General features: G+C 36.7%; 3 protein-coding genes across 6 annotated transcripts; 1 reads left to right on the plus strand and 2 right to left on the minus strand.

Annotated features, from left to right (window-relative positions):
* Positions 1–590: 590 nt before the first annotated feature.
* rassf4a (Ras association domain family member 4a) lies at positions 591–18,988 on the plus strand. Of its 4 annotated transcripts, XM_087802372.1 has the most exons (11): positions 591–663; positions 6,680–6,735; positions 6,792–6,867; positions 13,778–13,884; positions 14,451–14,491; positions 15,687–15,844; positions 17,080–17,181; positions 17,245–17,296; positions 17,357–17,478; positions 18,562–18,659; positions 18,775–18,988. In XM_087802372.1, the coding sequence occupies exons 1-11, from the start codon at positions 661–663 to the stop codon at positions 18,842–18,844; spliced, it is 885 nt and encodes a 294-aa protein (XP_087658498.1). In that variant the 5' UTR covers positions 591–660; the 3' UTR covers positions 18,845–18,988. The 4 variants fall into 4 exon arrangements, 2 of the variants coding, with proteins under 2 accessions (XP_087658498.1, XP_087658497.1); XR_015712978.1 differs by lacking the exons at positions 17,245–17,296; positions 17,357–17,478; positions 18,562–18,659; positions 18,775–18,988 and having other exon boundaries at positions 15,687–16,685; positions 16,746–17,177; XR_015712977.1 differs by lacking the exons at positions 17,245–17,296; positions 17,357–17,478; positions 18,562–18,659; positions 18,775–18,988 and having other exon boundaries at positions 15,687–16,565; positions 16,596–17,177.
* LOC148069743 (C-X-C motif chemokine 11-like) lies at positions 2,569–4,031 on the minus strand. The gene is made up of 4 exons (XM_087802373.1): positions 3,966–4,031; positions 3,777–3,906; positions 3,627–3,710; positions 2,569–2,867 (listed from the first exon to the last, which is right to left on the minus strand). The coding sequence occupies exons 1-4, from the start codon at positions 4,018–4,020 to the stop codon at positions 2,732–2,734; spliced, it is 405 nt and encodes a 134-aa protein (XP_087658499.1). The 5' UTR covers positions 4,021–4,031; the 3' UTR covers positions 2,569–2,731.
* Positions 12,038–12,875, minus strand: LOC148069744 (protein DEPP-like). Its single transcript, XM_087802374.1, has 2 exons — positions 12,819–12,875; positions 12,038–12,490 (listed from the first exon to the last, which is right to left on the minus strand). The coding sequence occupies exons 1-2, from the start codon at positions 12,845–12,847 to the stop codon at positions 12,154–12,156; spliced, it is 366 nt and encodes a 121-aa protein (XP_087658500.1). The 5' UTR covers positions 12,848–12,875; the 3' UTR covers positions 12,038–12,153.
* Positions 18,989–20,711: the final 1,723 nt, after the last annotated feature.

A 20,711-nucleotide genomic window follows, 5' to 3' on the forward strand; every position in this document is an offset into this window, starting at 1 on the left:
ATTTGATGGCCCATAACATGTATGAACTCTGGCCCCTGAGGAAATTCCATTTTCCTAGCACTGATTAAGAGCCACAGAAATGCTCAAAAAAGGAAAAATAATTGTTGTTTATTCCAGAGAAAGATTGGTATTCATGCTGTGAAAATGTTACAAAAATAACGATATAGTGTATAATCATGTTATACTATATACTACATAATAAAAAAATGTAAGTGGATTCATTACATATTGAATAATTTACATTAAACCTATTTTTTACGTTATATTTCATAGTCATCAAGAATAGAATAAAATAAAGGCTGATAAATTCCTGATTGAGCATTTGAAGATAAGAATGTAATTCAATGTTTGTAAAACATCGAAATAAAAAAGGATAACACAATATTTACACATTAATAAAACATTTGTCTTTGTTTTTAATAAGTCACTTGGCAAAAATGACTTTCCCTGCCATCAAAACACATTTAACACTCTTGAGAAAACCAAGCCCCTGAGGGTCCAGCTGAGGGACATTGAAGTATGTAAACCAATTATCAGGAGCTCCTCCCCTGCTGGCCTCTGATTGGCTGCTTATCATTGCAGGATGCTGCTGGACGCTCGCTCCACCTCTGAAGCCGCTCAGAAGACTGAGATAAACGAGAACAGACGAGTGTTCCTGACATGGTAAGACTCGCTTTAGTAAATGTTGAAATGTTTATGAACAGACGGATCTGCACCTTCACAGGTGTGTCGCAGCACATTTGAATGAGTGTAAACACAACAGTCGTAGTATGATTCTGTGTTGAGTTGTGAATGATTTCTTTGATTGTTGCGCTCTGAGCAACGACCAGGTTCTTTGTCCAGGAGGGATGAGATGGAGGGGTGATGGAGGGATGAAAAGGAGGGATGACCGAGGTCCTTTAACTCAAACCTGACGTGTGCTTCTCAGCCATGTGTGTGTTTGCGTGTGAAATATGCATCATGCTGGTGACAAAGAATATGAAAACATTGTTTATCATTTAATTATGACCAGTAAAACACTTTTATTCTCACACATGCAGATTTTTTTTCCTTCTTTCACAAGCAAACAATTTCCTACTTTTGCTGAGATAAGCAGTTTTTTCTTCTCTGTTTTCCCACCAGACAAACTTCCGCTCAGACAGGGACTGATCTTTACATCCTGTTTGTTATATTTATTATCTTTGGGAAGAACTAGAACCAGGAAAAGAAAAGAATCTCGTGAAAAACACACAAGTATGAACAATAAAGATGTTTTTTTTGTTCAATAAATCACGTTTGTCATTCTATCGTAGTTCACGTGTCTGACACTAGATGGCAGCATGTGTCAGTTGATGTTGTTTAAACGCTCCCAGAGTCCTTCACAGTAAAAACATTATGACCAGGAACAGAGAAGCCATCAAACGACCAAGACAAAAAAACAACTAATGGCATATAAAAATAAAAATGTCTTGATCCTTAAGAAAAAAAAGAAAAACATCTTGATCTATCTGTATTTGAATGAGTTGTAATAATGCCTGCCATGTACAGGAAAGAATGACATGAAAACGTTGATTTTATTTAATTTATATTTAATTTCATTCGTGCCTGCTTTGATATAATGTTACTTATTTTTATTATAGTTTATTCATCTAATTTTGTTTCATTTTTATTTTTTTTCGTTCATTTAATTTGGTATCCTTTACAGACATCACCACACAAACAACAAAAAGAAATAACAATTAAAACATAATTTAACTCTCTCACTTCTGCCTTCTACTTGGTTGAACTCTATAGATAACAAATAGCTAGCAATGCTAATGGTCACTAAGGCTTGTCATTTTGAAAGTGTTTCACGCGGCAATAGTGTCAGAATCACACAACTAGACAAAAAACCTTTGAACACACAACCACGTTACAGTCATAACTTCAACTTTTGTTCTGGACTAGACTTGATTTATGTGGCCTTCAAGAGGTTTATATGTTTATTATTGTATAAACTTTGAACATGACTTTCTTCTTTCTTATATAAGCTTTTTATGACTTTCCCTTTTTTTTCTTTGTCCTTTTTATGAATATTTATTGAATAATTACAGTGAATATTGAGATCATACTTACAAAATATGTTTTATAAATCATAATATTTTATTGACATATTTAGGTTGATTTCCTGTTGAACTTTTATCTTTTTCTTTTGTTTTTTTGCTAATCTTTTTGGCCCCTCAAAAAGTCACAGTATATAATTCGACCCCTGAGGAAATTAATAAATCTAAATTTGAAAAGTGGGAGGAAACTGTAGTAAAAAACTCATGTTCTTTCTACCAGGGTTTCATCAAGTGTTTCTGCTCGAGGGTAAAAAGAAAATGTTCTCAGATGAAAAGACGGTTTCCCATCAACAAGTTTGTTTTCTTAATTTTGCTTTCATTTCACCGTCAGTCACACCCGTGTTTCACAACAGTCGGATGAGATCACCACCCACTCATGGAGCCACACTTTCACTGGACATGTTGTGGAACCGGTGACATGTCTATGTGACAAGTTAATTATTAACTAGTTGAGAACCTTCTGCTAGAGGAAAAAGAAGAATCACAATGAAGTTTGGACAACGGTTGTTTATTTAAAAAAGAGTTTTAAAAAAAAATAAATAAGGTACAAATGAGGGTGTTTTGAATTATGAACAGTGTGGTTGAGCCTCCAGGGCTCAGATCCAAACATCAGCCAGTGACAAGTCATCTCTGAACATTCAGACAACGGTTTAGGGGCTTGTTTTTGAAGCTCTGTGACGGAGGGACCTCAGGAGCGAGCGCTGGTTCTGCAGACCATTCCTCCCTCTCCCCTTCCTCCTCCTCCTCCTCATGCAGTTCTGTGGGTCTCGTCCCAGACGATGAGCTCTGTGAACGACAAGACTCACTTTAGTTTTTGTCCTCCTGAAGTTAAGTTTTAATAAATCTATTCCAACTTTCCAAAAAAATGTTGTTTGAATATAACTTTATTTAAACACTCCAACATTTACGCGTAATATCATGCTCAAAACCAGAATCAATTTAAGTTAACATTTAGTGTAAAATGTGATTTAAAAAAACTAGTTCATTCAAAGAAATTAAACAGTGAGTTAAATTTAATTAATTTAACTTTTTTACTTAGCCAACATTGATACTTGTGTAATAATGTGCAAAAACTTAGAATATACATAAATATATTAAGATATATAAAAATAGTGATAAAAGTTGTTGTACTTTTATTCTTATGTTTATTGTATGTTATTTTTATCATTATTTTGTTTGTTGTTTTCTAATAGCTCTACTAATTGAAGTTTCCCTAATAATGGAAGAGTAAAGGGTTATTCCAATAAATCAAATCAGTTTCAGTTTCAGTTTATTTAAAAGGACAATGTGCAGTTACATTAAAAAGATGAATACATATAAAACCTAAAACAGTTTAATGGGCAGAACTGGTGTCAATGATAAGAATAAAATAGTTATTATTTTAAATCAATTTGTTTAATAAATATTAAAAAAAAAATTAATAGATCAGGTTTATGTAAATACGTTTTTGTTGTAATGCATTTATTTAAGTAGTACGTGTTTATGTTAGTGTTTGTTCCACGACTTGTTTTAAAATAAAAGAAAGAGGAGAGACAAGAGTCGTACCTGTTCCAGCAGCGAACCAGGTGTTTTCCCTGCCGTGACTCTGGATCCAGACACACGAGCTGGTTGTTTCTCTTGAGCGTCACACTGAACAAAACACACCTTCAGTCACTTGAAATCCTGCACAGAATCCGTGGATGTTCTTCAACTCACATCACAGTGACGGTGTCGCACTGAGGGCTTATGTTGTAGACCGAGAACTCCAGAGGCTTCGCTCGGATGTGCGCCTCAGATCTGGGACACAAACACCTGCCCGGTACAAACACGCCGCTCGACTCTCTCACTGCACAAACACACAGTCAAACTTGATCGTCTCAGGTGAAGGAAGATCTCGGATCTTACCTGAGAGCAGCAGACAGGCGAGGAAGGTCAGCGGACACAGATATTGAAGCTTCATCCTGGAGACGACCTGAGAGTTCTCTGAGCCTCTGAGCGTCACTGCAGCCTCTTATACTCTCTCCGCCCACAGCCGGGCATTCCAGCCCAGAAATTCCCCTGCAGAGTTAAAGTGTAACAACACCATCTCCTCTGTGTGTGTCAGTGTAAAGAAGTGTATCAGTTATATTGAATTTATTATCATTTCAAATGTTGAAGCTTTTTATCATTGAAATGTTTTGTTTTCTAAAATTAATTAAATTCAATCAGTTCTATATTAAAAGCTTAATTTGTTTTGTTTTTTCTTTTTGCAAAATTGATAAAAAACATTTAAAAAAAGTACAGCTCAGTGCTTTAACGCCGAATATAAAAACTTGAAGTTTTTTTTTTTTAACTAATCGAATTAATCAAGTTTTATTTTTTAACGTAAAAAATGCTTCTTTTGGAATTAATGAATTAAAAAAAGAGAATATTTTCAAAACGAAATCAGATCTTTTTTTTTACACATACACATAGAGTTTGATACTCTTACTACAATAATACAAATTCAAAATTCAAAATATAAGATTTTTTCAGTTTTTAGCCTTTTAACTTAAATGTTTAAGTTTTACTACCGACGACATAGAAGCTCATGATTGAGTAGCTTGGTACTCTTGTCTGGCGATCTTTTATTTGAAATATATTTATTCATTCATTTTCTTTGCTGCATAATCCCTTATGGAGGTCACAGATTCTATGGGTGAGAGGTGGTGAACACCCTGGACAGGATGCTATATTTACACAGGGCACAAAAGACAGACAACCATTCACACATTCACTCATACCTATAGAGAATTTCCCCAAGTTTCCAATCAACCTCTGTTTGTTTTTGGACTGTGTCCGGAGTAAACCCACGCAACTCGAGTAGAACATACAAACTACAGTTGACGATCCTGCTAACCACTGCGACAACATGCCCCCTATATATATACTGTATATATTACACAAAGTCCATGCATAAAACAATATATTTGGAAATATTTTATATAATTTAATTTAAATGTTTCAATTAAATTACTAAATAAACTTTACAAAACACAAATAATTGAATTCCATTATTACATACATATTTTTGATTAAAAAAAAAGAAAATTGAATAAGGTAAATTGAGATTTAAAATCTGAAATGTTAAATTCAACTATGACACTGATATACTTTAATAAAAGTGTATCAGAGCCCCTCAAAGATGCTTGTGTTTCCTATACTTAGATCCTCACATGTTGTTTTTGACCCCATGTGACACCTCTTAGTACACCTGTCTGTGTGTCAACATCATCATGTGATCGACCTCACTCACCCCCCCACGCTTGTTTTCACGTCTGCAGCAGCTCATGCTGTCATGTAATTGAATTAGACGATCTTCCTGAGAAAGTTCAACCAAAACAGAAGCTCCATGTCCGGTTGTGTTAATCCCAGCGTTTGTTTAGACTCCAGTTCAGGTTGTTGTGTTAGCAGATGGACTCAGCAGTTCATCCCAGAATATTCCATGTGTCCTGATTTGATTTACAGAAGAAACACGGACGATCATGAAAACAGATGTTAGCAGCTGTAACATTATTGACATGGCAATTAAAACAAGAAGGGAAAGATAATTAGAAATAGCAGACATTAAAACAGACATTGAACGTGTTAAATAACTGAAACATTTCAACACAAAAGCGTGAGTGACAGATTGTTGACTCATCTGTGACTTGACCTGCTTCTCAGCATTACTAATCGTTTCCTTACTCAAGCTTTCTTTATTAAAACAGTAGAAAACATTTAATTCACGTGATCGTCTGTGCTTCAACATTTTTATTTAGAATTCAAAAGGCAACAGATTACAGTAAATAATATTAGATATTTAATTTTGGATTTTTGTTTTATTATTATTGGAATCAAAATATCAAACTATGTATACAAATAAAATCATTAACATTGTTGGGAAATCCCCCAGACTAGCAGGTCATTGTGGACTCTATGATGTGATGGTTCAAATTCCACAACTGACTGAGATATTGTTGCATGAGCGAAAATATAAACGAAAACCTAGAAACAAACCAATATTAACGAGTGTTTTATGGGAAAAGAAAACAAATTATTGAAAAAAGTGAAAATAAAAATAAAATAAAGGGACTAAATGTTTACCTAAAAAACACCTGTTTCCTCCCACAGTGTGTACGTGTGTGTCCTTGTTTGTGTGCATGTGTGTGTGAGTGTGAGTGTGAGTGTGAGTGTGAGTGTGAGTGTGAGTGTGAGTGTGAGTGTGAGTGTGAGTGTGAGTGTGAGTGTGAGTGTGAGTGTGAGTGTGAGTGTGAGTGTGAGTGTGTGTGTGTTTTTTTTTTTTTGTTGAGAATTTTTGAAATTATTTATTTATTTGGACAATAAAGCAAATTCAACATTTCAATATTAAAAATATCTATCATAATTATTAAAAATTCAATTCAATTAAGTTTCATCATTAAATTTAAATGTTAAGTTGATGGAACTAATATGTAATGTTATTTAATTGTTTTGTTTATTCATATTTTTCTGCACATTTTGAATGTCTGTTTGCAGGAAAACATTCCAACAGATGTTTTTTTTAAAACAAAATGAAAAGATATGTTCAATCTTAGTGATCGTTTTAATCTGTGAGACAATCTTCATTTGTGTCTCTACAGGACACGATGGACGAGGGGGTCTTCATCAAGCTCAGTGAGGAGAAGCTGATTTCAAAGTAGGTGATTTCAGCATCCTTCATTCATGTGTAATAATTTGAAAATGTTCGTCCAGATCAGACTTCTTGTCTCTGCTGCGCACCTACAACTGCTACCACGAGGGCAAGAACTTCCAGCTCAGGAGCCGCCAGGTGAGAAACAAAAGTGAAACGGGTTCAACGACATGAAGGTCTGAGACCACACACTGGAATTAGGGCTTTGAACCGACAAACAAGATTTCTGCTCAGAATGAAACTGGAACTCTGTGATTTCACGCACATACAGTGACCGCTTGGCAAGGCATTTCCTCAGTAAACCTTCATCTGTTGGTTTTGTCTGAGATTTTGTGGAGCACAGCTGGGTTTGATCATTTCTTGGGGGTTTATGGTCAGGAGTTCCCCAACACTGCCCACTGTTGGGACAAATTGTGTGACATGAGTCAGCAGGTTTTGGGAATTGAACTCAGGTATGCATCGAGTAGAGGACAATGAAACCATGTTGTGTGTACATGTGTGTACGTGTGTGTGTGTCAGGTTTGGTCAGCATGGTCATGGTCTGGCTCCATGGAGCCCCTTCATGGCTCATTGTGGGAAAATCCCCCAGACTAGCGTGTCATTGTGGACTCTATGATGTGATGCTTCAAATTCCATAAGTGACTGAGATATTCTTGCATCTGTGAAAGTATAAATGAAAGTGACATATGAGTGTGTTATGGAGAATGAGAATGAATTACAGAAAAAAGTGAAAATAATAATAAAATAATGTGACTTATGTCCAGAGGGATCAATAAAGTTTTATATATCTATCTTTTAAGACCACAGTAAAATAAAAGCTGATTAGGGATTGTGTTTGCTTGTGTGTATGTGTGTGTGTTTGCATGTGCAGGTGTGTGTGCGTGCATGTTTGTGCGTGCATGTATGTGCGTGTGAGCATGTGTCTAACAATCAGCATGACAATCTTCCCAGAAGTCCCCGCCTTGCCCTTGGTAGCTGGTATAGCCCCCCCATGTTCAAAATACTTTTATATACATTCATTCTATGCAATATTTAGAAGCTTATTTATTTATTCTGTTTGTATTATATTGCACTATTTTTAATCTAATTAATATTTATATTTATACAATCACCCTATGCTGTGTTTTTTAATGGTTGCCAAGCAATGAAATTTCATTGCCAGTTTCACTTCTGTGTTCTTCTGTGCAATGACAATAAAATAAAGTCTAAAGTTATCTGAATAGGGAAATTTAAAATATGAGAAAACAAAAGTATTAATTAAAAATATTTAAGACATTTCATTTTATATTAAACTCTCACCTTCACAAGAGAAAAGTTGGATTTATTGTGTCTTTCGGCGACATGGCAGAGAGAGGAAGAGTTTATTCATCCTGCTGGCTGCACTGTTGAAGGGAAGCCTCATCCTTATCGTCGTGAGGGTGGTTTGGATGTTGTTTATAGAGAGAGTTGTTCATGCAAAGTGATTCAGACACAGGAATTCACTTCTTTTGAGTCCCAGATGATCTTGGTTGGTTCTGCAAGTCCTTTCTATTGTGTGTCAGTCTGCTGGTCCTGCTGCTGTGTTCTTGAAGGACTTTAGTGACTGCTTTGCTAAATAACTTTTAACTTTACCTGAAGCCTTTAATTTTGAGCAACATGTTTCACCAAAAAGACCTCTTGGTCTGCACATTTCTAATGTATCTGTACATGATATCAATCTGAGTGAGCATTCTATTGTCTTGTTTGACCTGGACTTTATACCTGAGTCTAAGCCTTTGAAAGTTAGGTCTCAGAGGCGTGTCATCTCAGCCGATACTGCAGACAGTTTTTCTGCTATGTTTGACCCTCTTTTCTTCAATAACTGCCTTAACGTGAAAGGTTTGATCCACTGTTTCACTAATCATTGTGTTGAAATACTGGATCAAGTGGCACCTGTTAAATCGAACTTGAAAATTCAGAAAAAACGGTGCCCTTGGACAAATGAAGATTTCCTGATTCTGAAGAGACATTGTCGAGACTACGAGCGTCTCTGGAAATCCACTGAACTTGAGGTGCACAGACTTCACCTCAGGGATCTTGTGTCATTATACAATGAGATGATGGAAACTGCCAGATCTGATTACATTTGGAAACTGGTGATAATAAATAAGAAAAGTGTTGTTTGACACAATAAAGTTCCAGGATTGAGTCAATACTTGGGTGACTTAGGTCAGTCTGTCAAACTGAGCCTGAGAAACCTGGATGTTGTATTTGATAAAGACATGTCTCTTGTTCAACACTGCAGAAAACTGACCAGAAACTGTTTCCTTCAACTGAGAAAAATCTCTAAACTTAGAAAAATGTTGTCACAACATGATCTGGAGCTTGTGATCCATGTGTTTGTGTCTTCTTGTTTAGACTATTGTAACAGTTTATTTTCGTGTCGAAACAAGAAGGCGCTGTCTCGCCTGTAGTTAATACAAAACTCTGAAGCCGAGAATTCTGACCCGCTCAAGTAGAAGAACTCACATTTCTCCGATCCTTAAAACTCTTCACTGGCTTCCAGTCTCTTTCAGGATCAATTTAAAAATTCTGGTTCTTACTTTCAGATCTATTCATGGTCAGGCTCCTCCTTACATCACTGATCTGATCCAGCCTTACACCCCAGCTCGGGCTCTGAGGTCTGTGGATCAGAATCTACTGATGGTTCCTTGAACACGGTTCAGGACCAGAGGAGAGAAATCCTTCCAGGCTGTTGCTCCTAAGCTTTGGAACGATCTTCCTCTCTCTTTGTGCTTGATGGATCTACTGACTCCTTCAAGAAACATCTTAAGACATTTTTATTTGTTCAGGCTTTTCCTTGATTTTCTGGAACTCCTGTGTGTGTCTTATGTGTCTTGGCCTTTTAAAGTATATATTTTAACTGCGTATTGTTTTTGATTGTTAAAGCGCTTTGTGACCCTGGTCTGGAAAGGCGTTTTAGAAATGAATATTACTTATTTTCTATTTGTTTCTATTTATTCAGGCTTTTCCTTGATTTTCTGGAACTCCTGTTGTGTTATCAGTTTAATCTTGATCTTTAAAGTATATACTTTATTGAGTATTGTTTTGATTGTTTAAGCGCTTTGTGACCCTGGTCTGGAAAAGCGCTATATAAATAAAAATTACTTACTTACTTACTTACTTACTTAATGTCTGTAAACTTGAAAATGAAAAATCATGAATTGATTTTAAAATGGACATTAAAATCAGTTTCTGCAGACGTGGATCAAATTATAACTAATTTATTTTATACTTATTCCTCGTCACATTGTGTGTTTGGAGAGAAGCAAACATTTATTGTGGAACAAAAAGTCCATGTTTGGAGTAGCACACGTGAAATCAAACCTTCATTCATGGCCAGTGTTATGAATGTAACAATAGGTTGGGGATTCAATTTCCTCAGGGGCCACATTTAATACAGTGTCATATGTAAGGGGCCGTCAAGTATAAATAAAGGAAATAAAATCACAAAATCGAGTCATAAAATCTAGCAAAATTGTATTTCATTTCATTTCTTAAGTCATATTTAGAGAGAATACAAAATACATTTTTTTAGTTTCTACAGATATTTGACCTCATGAGGGCCACGTAAATACAGTGAAAGGGCAAATGTGGCCCCCGGGCCGCACTTGTCGCTCTCACATGACACATGTTGGAATCTTTCTGTAACGCTTAACTTTCCCAGACAGTTTGTGTTTGTGTCGCTGGACATGTCTCGACTTGTCGGACATATTTCATGAGCGGTTCATGAAATCTAAGAAGGAAATGAACGGAGTGAAAGGAAAAGTGACAGGTGTTGCAGGTGCGGTCACGTGACGCATTAGTCACGCTTGTGAGTGGATCAGGTGGTTTGACTTGTTCATCGACAAGTGTCTAAGTTGCTTCTGCGTTTGAAACAGGCTGTTACCTGTTGAGCTGTTATCTTACTTGTTCCATCTATGAGCTCTTTGTTTTTACTGATTCTCTGCGAAGTCAGGACGCCTGTGTGTGTGTGTGTGTGTGTGTGTGTGTGTGTGTGTGTGTGTGTGTGTGTGTGTGTGTGTGTGTGTGTAGCGCCCTCTTCTGGTCACATAGTAGTTAATAATAATAAAAATAATAGTAATAACTCTTCTCTGTTGGCAAATTGTATGTAAGTACATCGTCGTCATCATAATATTAAAAGTTGAATTTGAACATTTAAAACTTTTTTTATTTAAATGTTGTAGTTTTTATAACCGTTTAATTATTTTTTAATACTTTAATAGAAAAAATGAAATAAATCACTTATCTTTAAAACAAAAAAAAGACTTGTGTTGTAGCTTGAATATTATTATTTCTTGAATATACTATGTTTTTATGGGCTCATCATCACATCAGTGCTTGCTTACATTAGACTTAAATAAAAATGACAAAATTAGCTGAACAAAGGAATATTCAAAGTAAAAACAAAGAACGGGGTGAAACAACAATGTTGGAATACAAAATAAAAGTTTACATGGAAATTCAGCAGCCATAATAACTATATATTTTCAAATGTTTTATTAGGATTTATTCACCGTGTGGTTTTCCTACTTAAGCGCCAAAAACAACATCCTATTTCCAATTTTCCTATGCCCAGTTAAGCAGTCAATATTCTAAACCATTTTGCTTTAACTTTTGACACTGAAAGTCTGTAACGTGCTAGATAAATACATTGAATAATACATTATATAAAAAAAGTGAATAAATTATAATTATTATTATTATTTTGATAATGATTAATATGATTAAGAATTATTTTGATAATTATTAATATTATTAAGAATTATTTTTTAAATTACTATTATTATTATTATCGGTCCTCTGAAGAACTATGCTGAAATGAAAATAAATACTAATGCGGTACACACTGTAGCCACTAGATGTCAGTACTCGACTGCAGTACTGTCGCGGGATGCTGTGATTTTTTTTTAAACGTGTGACTAATAAAATTACGAATACTCTAAAAGAAAAAATATGTGCTTTTACTCGAAGCAGCATTTTTAGAAACAGCTATCTTAAGCATAATATGGTCCAAACACAGACAAGAGTACTTCAATCAAAGAAACACTTTCAATCAAACATTTTGTTATTGAAAATAATCTTTTGATTGAATAAAGTTTTTTTTGGTGTTATAAAGGTGTTATAATACTTTTCCTTTTTTTTTTAATACAAGCAACATTTTTTTGTTAATTAATAAGGACGCAAATCTACCTTCGTAATAAATTGAATAAAGCAAGAAAATGTTATTGAAAACTACACTGAAAACTCACATGAAGGTTGTAAACTTGGATTGAACTTAAACATGACGCTTTATTCCAGTGTTTTTATTAGAAAAATATAAAACTCGTAAACATGAGATGAATAAATAGTTGAAAAATGGTCCAGCATGAATAAAGTGCCTGCAGAGTTTCCTCTCCTTGCGTCTCAAGTCCTTATTTGTCCAAAGAGCCAGTCCACCGGGTCTTTGCCGCGACAGTCGGAGAAGTCGTGCGAGTCCGTCAGGCTGGACGTCCTGAGCGAGCGAGAGATCCTCATCCTGGACCCCTGCTTGAGTCTGTGCGATCTCTGGGGCCTGCGGGGTGAACAGGTCACGACCTCTGCAGGGCGAGCCAGAGCCTGGATGCTGTTCATGTAGTCCTCCAGAGTCTGGGAGCGCTGGAGGGTTGAGGGGTGACCTGGGAGGTGAACCGGGGCGTCCTCCAGCGTCTCTGTGATTGTGGGCAGAAGTGTCAGAGAGAGGAGAGAGCGTCTGTGTTTCATCCTGAGGACAGAAGAGTTCAATCATTAGTGACTTATTTTCTGTTAAGAATTGACGTTTAAGTCCACTTTGTTGCTTATTTAGAACTTAGAATTAAATATAAGTTGTTGGTTGTTGTTTTTGAAGACTTTATTACTAGATTAAAGATGTATATAAGTATATATAAGTAAGTAAGTAACATACATTTTAGATTAAAGTTGTACAAAAATGCAAATTTTATTTTTGTTTTCTTATCATGAGAATAAAGTGGTATACATCTATCACAATCATGTAAAAATAAAATAAACATATATATACATGATACAAAAATGAAAATAGAAGTTCTTCTCACCTCTGGTGTGATACTTGTTGTTGAGACATTTGTGTTGAAGCTGTAATCCTGTCAGTCTGTCAGCGCACGAGTGTGAGGCAGGTTTTATAGAAGCTCTCGACACACGATTACGCTGCTGCTAATTATAACTCCGCTGACCACGTGTGTGTGTGTGTGTGTGTGTGTGAGTGTGTGTGTGTGTGCGCGTGTGTGTGTGTGTTCGTGGCACAGGAAGAGGAGCTGCGGTTCACATGGGTCAGCGGCTGCAGCTGCTTAAAATGTTTATTTTGTTGAAACAATGAAGGCCAGTAATTTTCCTCTTCGGCTGCTTCCAACTTTCTACTGTTGATTTATATTTAAGTATCTTTTCGCCACGAAACTGACTAAACCTCATGACCTGCCAGTTCAAAGATCACAACTTTATTGTCTCGATGAACGACAATAGATCTTCTGTGCAAAAGTTTTACACAATACTCTACAGTCACGACAACTATTAGACAACACAAGCGTTTCCACTGCAGTTCATGAATGGAGCGAAGATAATGGATGATCCTAAAATCTAGATAAGACTTTACATAACGTTCAAAATAGAAATGATTTATGTAATTTTTCAGCCTTATCAATTAACATCTTTGTTCTTTGAATCTCTTGAAGGCCAACACGTATTTTAATCTCTCATGTTTAACAAGTGGTTTGGATGGATGAGCGGACAGACAGACGTGTACGTGACCACAGACAGGTCCGTGACGGAACCTTCTCAGACGTGACTTCACCAGAAGAACGTCTTCTCAAGCTGCACGTACACCTAATGTTGAGTCACGGTGGACCACCGCCAACAGGAAGTCCCCTCTGACCAGGAGCAGCAATAATGTGTGTGTGTGTGTGTGTGTGTGTGTGTGTGTGTGTGTGTGTGTGTGTGTGTGTGTGTGTGTGTGTGTGTGTGTGTGTGTGTGTGTGTGTGTGTGTGTGTACGTGTGTAGGAGGATGGAAGGCTCTTCCTGGAAGGTTTGCTGAACATCTACTGGGGTTTGCGTCGACCAATCAGGCTTCAGATGCACGACGACAATGAAAGACTTCGCCTCAAACGGTAATTTATGTTCCAAACTTGGCTGTGAAACACGAGTGCCTCCCTAACCTTGAGTTTATATGACTGAAGGAATCCTCCCTTTCTGGACCACGTAGACCAACAAATACCTCTGTTACCATAACATTGTGACAGATTCATTTAACGCATCACTGAAGCTTCTCCTTGTTCACTCAATAATGATCTTTAATCTGGTGCATCAAACTGTTTGAAAGTTTTAAATTGTTTGATTAAAGTTGAAAATAGTGTAATTACAGTTGAAAATGTATTGATTACAGTTGAAAATAGTGTAATTACAGTTGAAAATGTATTGATTACAGTTGAAAATATTGTAATTACAGTTGAAAATGTATTGATTACAGTTGAAAATAGTGTAATTACAGTTGAAAAGTTATTGATTACAGTTGAAAATGTATTGATTACAGTTGAAAAGTTATTCATTACAGTTGAAAACTGTTTGTTTACACAAAGTGAACGATTGTTAGAAAACTTAAAATATAACTGAAACAGATTAGATTGAAACATTTAAATAAACATGAACTTTATGTAATTTTGCTTTTCTGTGACAGGAATGAAGTCTCAACACAGTCCAACACGGAGTCTCCTGCAGGTGAGGAAACCTTCACGTGCCTGCGACACCTGATGGATTATTCCGGATTATCAAATGATTCTACTATAAAGCTCCTCTCGGATAATCTGGTGTAATGTTCCGCTCACATGTTCACGAGGCTGACACAAATAAAACTATTCATTCACAGCAGAAGGTTGTTCTGTTATATCCCATGTTCACTCCGGATACAAGTTGACTAACTTTGTCTATGTTGTTGTAGTAATATATTTCTATTCGATTAATGTAGCTTTTGTGCTGTTGTTGTGTTGAGATGTTGTTGTGTTGTTTTTGTGTTGAAATGTTGTTGTTGCGTTGTTGTTTTGTTGACATGTTGTGTTGATATAGGTGTAGTGTTTTTGTTGTGTTGACTTGTTGTGTTGACATTATATTGTTGTTGTGTTGATGTAGGTGTTGTTGTTTTGACATGTTGTTTTTTGGTGACATGTTGTTGTTATGTTGACATGTTGTTGTTGTGTTGATGTAGGTGTTGTGTTGACATGTTGTTTTCTGTTGACATGTTGTGTTGACTTGTTGTGTTGACATGTTATTGTTGTTGTGTTGATTCAGGTGTTGTTGTTTTAACATTTAGTTTTTTGTTGACATGGTGTTGTTATATTGACATGTTGTTGTGTTGATGTAGGTGTTGTGTTGAAATGTTGTTGTTGACATGTTGTTATGTTTATATGTTGTATGTGTTGATATAGGTGTAGTGACTTTGTTGATGTGACACGACATTGTTGTATTGATGTAGTAGGTGTTGTAGGTGTTGACTTGTGGTTGTTGTGTTGACATGTTGTTGTTATGTTGACTTGTTGTGATTGTGTAGACATGTTATTGTTGTTGCTTTGATGTAGGTGTTGTGTTGTTGTTGTGTTGACATGTTGTTGTTATGTTGACTTGTTGTAATTGTGCAGACATGCTATGTTGTTGTTTTGTTGATATGTTGTTGTGTTGATATAGGTGTAGTGACTTTGTTGTTGTGACATGACATTGTTGTATTAATGTAGTAGGCGTTGTAGGTGTTGACTTGTGGTTGTTGTGTTGATTTGTTGTTGTTGTGTTGACTTGTTGTAATTGTGTAGAGATGTCATTGTTGTTGTGTTGATGAAGGTGTTGTGTTGTTGCTGTGTTGACATGTAGTTGTGTTGATGTGTTGTTGCTGTGCTGACATGTTGTTGTTGTGTTGACTTGTGAGGTGACGCAGAGGAGGAGGAGTCTCCACAGCTGCTGAGGACGAGGAGCGACGCGTCCTTCATGAGGGTTCAGCGCAGGTCAAGGACACACACGTCCAGAGACATGCAGCGTTTGCGCACACACAGGTTCTCCATCAACGGACACTTTTACAATCACAAGGTAGAATCATCGCACACTCTTGTGTCCTTGTCTTTACGTCTGGGAGGCAGGTGTGGAGGGGAGGAGGTTTCCTCCGCCACTTCCTTTGAACACAATAGTCCACTGTGTTCTCTGAACCACTCCTCACACACGTGTGTGTGTGTATGTGCAGGTGTGTGTTCGGTTGTGTGTGTCTGTGCAGGTGTGTATTTGGTTGTGTGTGTATGTGCAGGTGTGTGTTTGGTTGTGTGTGTCTTTGCAGGTGTGTGTTTGATTGTATGTGTCTGTGCAGGTGTGTGTTTGGTTGTGTGTGTCTGTGCAGGTGTGTATTTGGTTGTGTGTGTCTGTGCAGATGTGTGTTTGGTTGTGTGTGTCTTTGCAGGTGTGTGTTTGGTTGTTTGTGTCTGTGCAGGTGTGTGTTTGGTTGTGTGTGTCTGTGCAGGTGTGTATTTGGTTGTGTGTGTCTTTGCAGGTGTGTGTTTGGTTGTGTATGTCTGTGCAGGTGTGTGTTTGGTTGTGTGTGTCTGTGCAGGTGTGTATTTGGTTGTGTGTGTCTTTGCAGGTGTGTGTTTGGTTGTGTGTGTCTGTGCAGGTGTGTGTTTGGTTGTGTGTGTCTGTGCAGGTGTGTGTTTGGTTGTGTGAGTCTGTGCAGGTGTGTGTTTGGTTGTGTGTGTCTGTGCAGGTGTGTGTTTGGTTCTGTGTGTCTGTGCAGGTGTGTGTTTGGTTGTGTGTGTCTGTGCAGGTGTTTGTTTGGTTGTGTGTGTCTTTGCAGGTGTGTGTTTGGTTGTGTGTGTCTGTGCAGGTGTGTGTTTGGTTGTGTGTGTCTGTGCAGGTGTGTGTTTGGTTGTGTGTGTCTGTGCAGGTGTGTATTTGGTTGTGTGTGTCTGTGCAGGTGTTTGTTTGGTTGTGTTTGTCTTTGCAGGTGTGTGTTTGGTTGTGTGTGTCTGTGCAGGTGTGTGTTTGGTTGTGTGTGTCTGTGCAGGTGTGTCTTTGGTTGTGTGTGTCTTTGCAGGTGTGTGTTTGGTTGTGTGTGTCTCTGCATGTGTGTATTTGGTTGTGTGTGTCTGTGCAGGTGTGTATTTGGTTGTGTGTGTATGTGCATGTGTGTATTTGGTTGTGTGTGTATGTGCATGTGTGTATTTGGTTGTGTGTGTCTGTGCAGGTGTGCGGCACAGCTGCAGGAAGTCTCTGGTTGAGGTCAACATGTCCAGAAATGACTTGTTCAGGGTCTGATTGTGTTGTTGTTGTGTTGTCAGACGTCTGTGTTCACGCCAGCCTTCGGCTCGGTGACAAACGTGCGCGTCAACAGCACCGTGACGACGGTTCAGGTGCTGGAGCTGCTGCTGCACAAGTTCAGGGTACGGATCGACTGTCATTGATCTGTGGTCAGTCAAACATGTCGACACAATCCTCGCCCGCAGGTGGAGAACAAGTCCGATGATTTCGTGCTCTACATGGTGCACGAGTCCGGAGGTGAGCGGCAGCGTGTGAGACACTTGTGTTGTTGTGTACTCAAGTGTGCGTTTGTTCCAGAGCGAACACGACTGCGCGATGCCGAGTACCCGTTGGTGAGCCGCGTGTTGCACGGACCCTGTGAGAGGATCTCCAAGATCTTCATCATGGAGGCCGACCTGGGCGAGGAGGTCACGTGTGACGTGAGTGTCGACACAAGAGTTGTGTTGTGGTGAACACACACTGTAACACAACGAGACACTTCCTGTCTAGAAGAGCAGATTTTCCTGGAAAGGTTGAAAGATAAAAATAAAAACAGCTCATTAGAGTTTAAGAGTTGAAATCACGAGATGTTTACTCGATAATAACCTCGTACGTTCTTACATCCAGCATTTTTTCTGTATTATTTTATAACATTCGATAATAAACGTAATAAATCTTCCCATAAACTAGACACTTCAACTGACGTGAGCGTTGAATGGAAGAAAACAGATCCTAAGATAAAAGAAGCACAAACAGTCATCCTGACCTGATCTGTCTATTTATCACACAAACATGACTGTAGACACATTTTTTGAAACTACTAGTCATTACTAGTATAATGTGTCGTTACCCTAGTGAATTAATAACTTACTTTATGTATTTGATTCGTTTTAAATGGAACCATATCAGTGTCATTAGAGTATTAAATGGTTTAATTTAAGATTGCAAATCTTAAATAATTATTTCAATGTTTTTAAGCATTTCAAATATATTTTTTAATGATTATAATAATAGTCATTATTTTGTTAAATTATTTGTATTTTTTATTTAAACCTTTAAAATGTTTTTTTATTATATTTTTTAAATAATGTTATTGTTGGCGCTATTATATAAAGATGTATATAATTAAAAAGGCTAAGAATAAAAAAAAGAATTTTCGGAATATGAATATCAAACTAAATCTGTAAAAAACTAAGAAAACAAACAAATTCAAGCTATCATTATAGAAATGGTTGAAATTAAATTATAATAATTAAAATGATAAAAACAACTTTTCGATTTAAGCAATTTCCAAGTTGCAACATTTGAACTTTTACAGTCAATTTCAATATCCTGATGAAACTTAAAAACAGTTTTGCTGATTTATATCTTTATTCACTGAGACACTGAAACTAGTTTTACTTAATTTATTAAAAATAATCGTACATACTACAAATGGCACAGTGCATTGCAGGAGTAGAAACCCCTAGCTAGCATTTGTGCTAAACAAGCGGCGTCTGTGTTGTTTGATGTGTCGTCGTCAGGTTGCTCAGTACATCAAGTTCGACATCCCAGTCTTGGACACTTTTGTGGAGAAGCTGAAGGAGGAGGAGGAGCGAGAGATCAACAAACTGAGCAACAAGTAAGTCAACACAACAAAGTATTTACTGCTGCATCATTTTCTTTTCATATTTCATTCCTGCGGTTCATCTGTGATCTAACTGTTGAGACGCTGATGTCTTCTCTCACCTGTGCAGGTACTTCTCTCTCAGGTCTGTGATCCTGCAGCAGCTGGAAGACAAAACTCACCACAGTGAACTCGTATGAGTGTGTGTTAGTGCAGATGCATTCTTTTTGTATTCTTCTATTTATACTTTCATTCCAAGTACATCCTCATCCTGAATGGTTAGATTTAACATTTCAAATGTTTTGAATGATTTCTTTAATTAAATGTGTTTTTTTAAAGCTTGATTTATTTGTTCGGAATAGTTCAATTCAATACATTCTATATTGGTTGATTTAGATTTTAGTGAATTGTTCTAAATAAAGTTTTAAACTGTGAGAAAAAAATTAAAATGAATTCCTTTTCAAAATATTATTTTTCAGTATACAGTATATACAGTATATACCGCATTTTCAGCACTACTAGGTGCACCGGATTATAAGGCGCATAGAATAAAAGATACAGTCAAACGTTTGACTGGGGTTGCGTTATGCATCCACTAGATAAAGCTGTGTCAACAAAACAGTCAGATAAAGTCAAACTTTATTAAGCGTTCTGACAACTCCGTTCACTCCCATGGTAACGATGTTCAAATGATGTTCAAAAGGCTTCAAGCAGCAGCGCGTGAGACTGGTGTTGTGAGCAGGCAAATGTTGAGCGAGCAGCAGAGACGTTGAGCGCATGTATGACAGCTAGAGCGCACGTGTATTACATGTTGAACGCACGTGTATGACTGGTCGAGTGACTTGAGTGTACAACAGCCAAGACACACTCGTCTGCCACGATGTGACGTGCGATGTTAATCCCACCCCGTGTTGACGCAATGATGTAATCCCACCCACGGCGTGTCGGCTCAGAGTCATGGACGTGTTTGTAAATAAGTCACCCACCAGGTAATGTTCACTGTCGTTTTTAGAGAAGATTAAAGGCTTTTAAGTGCACCTTATAGTGCGGAAAATACCGTTCTTTAACATTTAAAGATATAAATAATTTAATTCAATTAATAACTTAAACTTTTACTTTTTAAATATAAAAAAAGTTTAATTTAATTAGATATTATATATATTTTATTATGTCATTTATTTATTGACGGGTTGAATATTGAAAATTAATATTTAATTTGTAATAATCAAAATTTTGAATGAATATGTTCAGGATTACAGTAGTATAGTATAATATTGTAATTCAAAATAATTAATTAAAAATTGAATATGACATTTAATATATATTTAAGTGTAATGGCTACAAATTGAAAAATATAAAACATTTCTAAAAATGTATTTTTCATTAATGGAATTATAATTTCAAACTCTATGTGTAAGAAAAAAAATCTAATTCAATTTTTTTTGAAAATGTTCGATTTCTTTGAATGTATTTATTTTTAAAAATGTAATTTTTCAAAAATTTAAATGGTAAATTCAACCCTTCAATATCTTAGTCACTGATTTACTTTCATGCATTTTTCTCTTCTTCTGATGTAATATATCACACATTATAAAAACGTTTCTGATCCACAACTCACTACAGCAACAACAACATGTGATCATTTCCTGAACTTCCTCGACGTGTCATTGTTCCTACGGGCGACCCTGATTGTTCCCACGATCCCGTTCATGTACAACAGATCCACATGATACAATGGAGTATCCGGAGAGAAAAGAGTTGCTTCAGTTTTCCCACACTTTCTGCAACATGTTATGTTATTTTGTATTTGAGGAATCTTTGACCTCCAGCTCTGACCCGGTTGTGACGACTGTGGTGGAACACAAGCAAGTAACTGATTAAACATGGACTTCTGTCACACTGGGAGTCTTTTGACTTGAGCTCAGACATTTTAGGTCAGATTGGAATCTCTTTTTTTCCCAGCAACTGCTGTTTGTGAACCTCATTATGTAACCAAGCCTGGATCTTTATCCGGATGAACTGAATATAATTGAGCAAAATAAGAGGAATAAAATACAATCAAATATG

Source organism: Callionymus lyra, chromosome 11 (assembly GCF_982586985.1).
Source record: "Callionymus lyra chromosome 11, fCalLyr1.hap1.1, whole genome shotgun sequence".
Classification (NCBI taxonomy): Eukaryota; Metazoa; Chordata; class Actinopteri; order Syngnathiformes; family Callionymidae; genus Callionymus; species Callionymus lyra.